At 35.1% G+C, this 7,642-nt stretch overlaps 1 protein-coding gene across 1 annotated transcript; it reads right to left on the bottom strand.

Annotated features, from left to right (window-relative positions):
- Positions 1-6,210: 6,210 nt before the first annotated feature.
- LOC139437858 (olfactory receptor 7A17-like) lies at positions 6,211-7,152 on the bottom strand. The gene has a single exon (XM_071212725.1). The coding sequence runs from the start codon at positions 7,150-7,152 to the stop codon at positions 6,211-6,213; it is 942 nt and encodes a 313-aa protein (XP_071068826.1).
- Between the last annotated feature and the right edge of the window lie 490 nt (positions 7,153-7,642).

The raw sequence follows: 7,642 nt of genomic DNA, 5'->3' as shown, positions 1-7,642 counted from the left end.
CTTCATTTTGATAATGTGGTGTATTACATTGATTTTCTTATATTGAACACCCTTGAATCCTGAGATAAATTTCCCTGATAAAGGTGGATACTTTGTTTAATATTCTGATGCATTCAATATGCTAGTTTGTGTTGAGTGCTTTTAATCTATATCTATATGTAAGGGGATTTGGTGCTTCGTTTTCTTTCCTTTTTTATGAGTTTTTGTAGCTTTGGTATCATATAACTTTAGGCTCAGAGGATGATTTTTAATGAGATAGCATGGAATCAAATTGAAATATTTTGAAAAGTATTGCAATTAGTTCTTCTTTGAATGCTTCATAGATTTCATTATGAAAACTGATCTTATTTTTGGAAGCTGTTTGATAACTAACTGAATCTGTTTACTTGTTATAGTTTTGTTGAGATCTTCTATTTCTTTGATGGCAATTTAGGTAAATTTTGTGTTTCTAAGAATTGTTCCATTTCTTCTAATTTGTCTAGATTGTTGGCAGACAATTATTCATATTATTCATGCATAACCTTTTTAATGTTTGCAATATCTATTATCATCACCAAATTCATTTTGGATTTTGGTAATTTGCATCCTTTCTTTTTTTTTCTTTTTAAATATAAACAAACCTTTGTAATTTTATTGATCTTTCCCAAGGACCAATTTTATTAGTTCTCTCAATTGCTTTTCTATATACTATTTAAATTCTCTCCACTTAAATCTATGTTATTTCCTTCTTCTACTAACTTTAAGTTTACTTCACCCTTCTCTTTCTAGTTTCTGCATATCTGTAGAGAGGGTACTGATTTGTGAATTACTTTTTAATGTAAGTAATCACACTTACAAATTTCCCAGAATCTCTTAAATTCATCCCGAACCTGGCCTAACAAAATTACTTAATTTAGCCATAAATTAAGTAATAAAATAGACCATGATGGGTATCAGTGTTCAAGTGCCAGCTACAGTTTTGGCTCTGTTATCACTGAAGAACTTGGGATTCTATGTTAGAGAATAGGTTTTGTATGAAAACGACACTATTGAAAGAGACTCCTGTATAAAAGTGGATCATTCAAATAAAAAGAAATAGAAAATTGCTTATTGGAATTATAATGGCATTGTAAAGGAAAACAATTTACATACTCAATAATCAGATCTGGGTATTAAGATTCATGCTTGTATTGACCCTGGCTCTTTAAGGTGGGAAAGCCTCTGAATGAGGAGCCAGCATGCAGTCTGCAGGCATAGCTTCTTTTGGCCTTGAAAGCCCTAGGTGGAAACCTTAGCATTAAATAGGTTCTGGATGGCTAATGGGAAAATAGAGTCAAATGTGAACGCTCTCTTTCCCACCAAGTCCTCCAAGAATTCTCACAAGAATAGATTCAACAAATTAAACAGAACGCAATACTAAAAATTCCCCAAAGGCACTAAGAAAACAAATTACCCCTAATAAAAGCCAGAAGGAAAGCAGACATTGTGAAAAAGGCATTAAGTATTTCAGATTTTGAATAATTCAGATACAGAATATGAAACATTTTTAATGAATTTCCGTACATTAAAAAACGTATAAATATATAAAATGCAATACAAATATTTCAATAATAAATCACATAGAACCACTAAGTTTGAAATGTACAATGATAAAAATTTAAAATTTCCATGTAGTGGAATTGGGAGAAATTTACCTGCAGTGGAAACCAAATCTCCCACCACCACTCTGAAACAGAAATTAGAAAAAATTCAAATTTATACTTATGGACTTCCCAGCATTGACACTTTATGTTAGTAGATAATAGATAATAATAGATAATAAATAAATGTTTTAAAATCTGTATTCTAGAAACTCCAGGAAATGGAAAGCATATGTAACAGTATTTGGGATTATGTACACGAGATTTACGAGGGTGCTTCCAATTCTTCTGAGAAGGCTGTTCTGGAAGTTAGGGGAAATGTAGATGATGGCAATGAGGAAAAGACACAAGGAGAATAAATCTAGGATCTTCTCATTCAATACTGTTACTCCAGAATTTGCTTAAATTGGAAACTTAGCTCTTGTATGTGAAAGAAGAAATCATCACTCCTATGTTTGAAATGTACTCACTTAGACACTGGCTACATTGTTAAGGTACATTATAAGAGTTAAGGATTCTAATTGCCCTTTACTGTGGGCTAGTTTAAATGATGTTCTTTTGAACTGAAGGTATTTATTATCACTTCCACACTCTGGACAATTATAATACATTCAAAAAATACGAGGCCCCCAAATGCCCCCCACCCCCCTCACCTCACTCCTCACCCCATAACAACAACCTCCTCCATCATCATGAGAAAGTCATTGCATTTGGTGAATACATCTTTGAGTATCGCTGCACCTCATGGTCAATGGTCCACACCATAGCCCACACTCTCCCACAGTCCACTCAGTGCGCCATGGGAGGACATACAATGTCCACTAACGTTTCCTGCAGCACCTCCCAGGACAACTCCAATCCCCGAAAATGCCCCCACATCACATCTCTTCCTCCCACTCCCTACCCCCAGCAGCCGCCATGGCCACTTTCTTCACACCAATGCCACATTTTCTTCGATTACTAATTACAATAGTTCATGTATAGAATATAAAACATAATACAATTGAACAGAACAGAGATCACTCACAGTGAGTCTTCTCCTCCTTCTATCTAGCATACATTTCATGGCTCTCAATCAGCAATCAAGTCTCACACTTCTCCAGCAAAAATAAATTATTTCTTTCTGTAACCTGGTGTTTTTCCTTCACTCATTTTATAGAAGTTTCCTTAGCAGAAATCAATATTCAAGGCCTCTCTTCAAGTTTTCCCTTAAACAAAACACTAAACAGCATGTAAGTTTCACAGATAGAAGACAATTTGGTGATTGCTATTTCTTGTAGCCATTTATAGATTCTTCAGGTATAAATTTAGATTTTGATGGGATCAGATTTGTACTCTCAGCTCAGATTGAATCATTATTGTTTCCACATATTTTAGGGTCCTGGAGAAGAGCATCATTCTATTAAAAAAACTAGAAAATCTTTTTTTTTTCCTGAGAGAAAAGTAGGAGATGCAAGAATTTTGAAGTAATTAAGATCTAGGAGAACATAGCAGATGTGAAAAAGTCTCCATCACTCATTCATGACGTATGCTTAAAATTATTTTCTTATGGAACTATATACCAATGAGGTATATTATTAAGGAAACAGAAAAGATTCTTAGGAGATTTGAAAGAATACAATCACCCTCTCTCCTTAATTACACTCAAAGTATAAGTAAATTTGTCATCCACCTTTGTGATTACATGATATGTTGGGAGGTCAGTAGGATGGGTTGGCTCTTTTATTTTTTGTCTTTTCATTTTTTAATTTTTTTAAAAGACACTTCAATTACACAAAACATTATTGAGAATATATAGAGGATTCCCCTATGCTCTACTACCCACACCTCCCATTTTTTCCCATATTAGGAACATCTTTCATTAGTGTGGTACATTTATTGCAATTGACAATTGCATTTTGGATCATTGCCACTAAGCATGGATTAAAGTTTCCATTGTAGTTTACTCTCTCCCCCATTCAATTCTGTTAGGTTATGGCAAAATATTTTATGGCCTTTATCTGTTATTGTAATGTCATTCAGGACAATTCCCAAAGTCCCCAAAATGCTCCCTTGCTACACCTATTTTTCCTTCTCCTTGCACTCAGAAACTCCAGGGCCACTGCCTCCACATCCTTGGTATTCCTTCCATTCTCTCTCTTAGCGTGCTTTTCTCCCTCTTTCTGGCCTGTGATCCTGTACTCCAGAAGATGGGAAACTAGCATGCATCATGCCTATTAACTAGTACTTAAGGCAAGAGCCTCCTACTCACTGATTGCAGAAAGGGGGCATATTTGTGGAGCCAATAACTTCAGGGGAGTCTTCCTGAGCACACAGTGCTCCTGATGATAACAGAAGTATCAACTTTCTAAGATGGCATGTTTTTCAGTGTTTTCTATACTTCCAATTATTTGAAAGGCATAACTCTAACTTCTTCAATATGACGAGTGTGCAAGCTTACTATATTTTTCTCCTCAAAATTAAAAAAAAAAGATTTATATTTTTTAGGAGATTTCTGCTTAAAGAAAATAAATCATACAGGTCGACATTTCTACTTGAAGAAAATAAGCCACACAGGTAAACTTTTTGGTAAATGAACTGATTGCCAAAGAATATTTATAGGATAGGAATCTGGGAATTTATCAATTTGTTGGGAGTGAGAACATCAATGGCATTATTTACAGAGGATAAATATAAACCTCTAGTGTATGTATAACTTGGAAAAATATGATTTATAATATATTTAACCATGGGAAAATTCTCTTGTTTATATGATTAAATGAAAATAAATTAAACTGCATAGAAAAAATTTGCAAGTCCAAAGAGACATCAACTTTATATTAAAGCTGCAGTGGCAGGTAAAACATTTCCTTGCTACCTTCTCCTGCCTGTTCTGTGGCACACAGTGATGCATTGAGAAGCCTGTTTAGTAGCACAGGATTTATTTTTCAAACTATTTCCGTTGGTTCTTCACCTGCTTGCAGCCTGTCAAGTCTACAGCCTGCAGTGTAAAATTTAAAACTTCAAAGTAAAAGCCAAAAAGGAAATAAAAGGAAAGCTCACTCATTCCCCCCAAAAATCTATTTTTCCTAAATGTGAGGGAAATACTTTCACAGTACTCTCACTTTTCAACCAAATTGGTGGGACCCATGTTGAATCTGCATTACCTGCTTTAAAAAGGGTAGGAGTAAGCTAATACCAGACGGCCTTATAACATGGTTTCCCTGGTCAGAGGATTTATTCAGGTGGTGCATATTCCTCACATCATATCTGTCTTGGACATATTAAAAAGCAAGATGTCTAACTTAATCATTCTCTATTGTTTGCAGTGACCTCTAAAGACAGTGCCTAAGAAAGATTTTGAAAAACTGGTTTATATGATAGTTTATTTTCCTGGGACACATGATTCAAGAAATGTGGAGTGAGCTGGGTCTTTTACTTGCACAGGAGATACTTCCAGACAGAGATGACAAGTTGAAGATTTTTAATTCTCAGATTATGGTGAAATCAAAACAAAGAAATTTTATAAGCCTGCATGAATGAAATATCCTTTTTTGAATATTGCAGTTCTGATGTGGATATGACTTAAAAGCAGAGCCTGAACCTGTGAGCTAATAAATTACAAAAATGAGACTGAATTCATAGGCTTCCCAAATAATATGAAGTGAATACAAATTTTTTCCCCAAACATTGCCCCCAGCTCAGAGCAATCAAAAATCCCAAAATGGAATTCTGATTTGCCAGTCGTAGTGATGGTCCTTGAGTCAAGAGATGGATGAAGCATTGACCGTAGTCTTTCTCCCAAAGAACAAAGTAGATCTACATAAAAACCCGAAGTTATGTCTTACTATCTGGGTTAAATAATTGAAGAAAACAGAGTTGTAAATGGGGAAAGCTTGTATATTGCCTTTTATGATCCGTAAATGTGCACTGTTTTTATAGAAAGTGCCAAGAGAAATTTCCTGGAAATTTCCTCTACCTATGAAAATTATTTTAAAGGGCAATCCTAAATTCCTGGAAGAATCACAGAAATTATTGAGACCATCGATTTTGAAGAATCAGGGACTGTTAAATAGAGAACAATTTCACTTATTGTATCATTGGAAATGAGCAGAAGAAAGAAGCAAATTGGAGTTGGAATGTGATTATTGTAAACCAAATCAGATGATGTCCCCATTTCAGGATGGGATATCTCTCTGGGGTGAATGAATGAAAATTCTGGAAACTGCTCCACAGCCTGTGGTATAAGACTATTTTTCACAAAATCATATAATACAATGAGTTGCTTTCATCTTGTAGTGACTTCAGTACACCTTCATCCCTCCAGAACCTGCAATAATTGTATATGTATGAAAGTATCTTTGCTAAATATTTTACTGCTGAATGTCCAAGCAGCAGTTTCTGCCTTCAATACTGATTCCAGGGAAAACAATGAGAGATCTCAGGATGTAAAATAATTCAGAAGAAACAGGTGTCCTTGATATATAAAAATTAAAGAAATTGAATTCTGAAAATTAGGTAAATAACAGATTATCTCTCTGGTCACTTACAAAGTTTCTAGATTTAGACCTCCCAGTGCATGACCTCTGTGTTATGAACATTTTTGTAAACTTTACACAAAGAGTCCTTTTATAGAGAGAATGTTTCTCAGTTTTTTTAAGCCCTGCTTTATGTCCTTGTTTCTAAGACTGTAGATAAAGGGGTTCAGCATGGGACTGACCACCATGTACATCACTGAGGCTATTGCAATTGACCTTGAGTTTTGGGTAGCAGCAGAGCTAAGATATACTCCAAGCCCTGTACTATAAAACAAGGTAACTACTGAGAGGTGAGACCCACAAGTTGATAAAGCTTTATACTTGCCCTCCATTGTTGAAATTCTCAAAATGGAGGATGCAATCTTAGAATAAGAGAAAAGGATGCCAATGAGTGGAATAACAGTGAGAAACCCACTTTCAAAATACAGCACTAGTATATTGAGGAAAGTGTCAGAACAAGCAAGTTGGAAGACCTGATTAAGGTCACAGAAAAACTGTGGCATTTCCAACTCTGTACAAAAAGACAATCGCAAAACCATTAAGTCATGCAAAAGGGAGACGAAAACACTCAATAACCAGGATGTCAGCAGCAGGAGGCCACAGACCCGGGGTTTCATGATGACTGTGTAGTGCAGAGGGTGACAGATGGCCACAAAGCGGTCGTAAGCCATTGCAGTCAAGAGGGAGATTTCTAATTGCCCAAATAGCATGAAAAAAAACATCTGGCTGAGGCAGTTTTCATAAGTTATAGTTTTGTTCCTTGTCTGGATGTTCAGTAGCATCTTTGGGACAGTGGTAGAGGTAAAACAGATATCTGTAAAAGAGAGATTGGAGAGGAAGAAGTACATGGGTGTGTGAAGTTGGGAGTCAGTGATGATGGCCAAGATGATTAGCAGGTTCCCAACTATGATGAGCAGGTACATGGACAGGAACAATCCAAAGATGAGAAGTTGCAATTCAGTATCATCTGAGAGACCAAGGAGGACAAATTCTAAAACATGTGTTTGGTTTTCCATGTACCAGATGAAACTACTAAAAGAGACCAGAACAATGAGAATATAGCCACAAACAATGACCCACAAATGACCATAAATTCTATGGATCATATATATATTAAAATCATTAATTCTTCATATATATATATATAGAGAGAGAGAGGGGGAGATCTAGTGTACTTTAATGGAAAATGTCAGAGAAAACAAATTTTCCTACTTCTCCTTACTAATTTTGGCGACTAGCTATCCTTGTCCATAATTGGACATATATACTCATGGCAATATTTTCCACTACAAATTCTCTTAGAATTTATTTTAGTAAGCATATCTTTTAACCAATAATTTTGTACCCTTTGATGAAAAAGGTTAAAATAATGTTTATTGGTAATGGTACCACCACATTTACATGAAATTAATATTACCAAATTTTACTGAAAAAAATGTGGTCAATATCAATCATACATTTTTAAGTCAAATGAAAAGTATAAAATTTCTGGAATAAGATATACAA

The sequence above is a fragment of the Dasypus novemcinctus genome, chromosome 30, assembly GCF_030445035.2.
Source record: "Dasypus novemcinctus isolate mDasNov1 chromosome 30, mDasNov1.1.hap2, whole genome shotgun sequence".
Lineage (NCBI taxonomy): Eukaryota > Metazoa > Chordata > Mammalia > Cingulata > Dasypodidae > Dasypus > Dasypus novemcinctus.
The sequence above is the reverse complement of the archived record's forward strand: the minus strand, read 5'-3'. Positions and strand labels throughout refer to the sequence as shown.

Coding starts and splice junctions, on each gene's coding strand:
- LOC139437858 (XM_071212725.1), bottom strand. CDS start 7,152: ATGGAAAACCAAACACATGTTTTAGAATTTGTCCTCCTTGGTCTCTCA.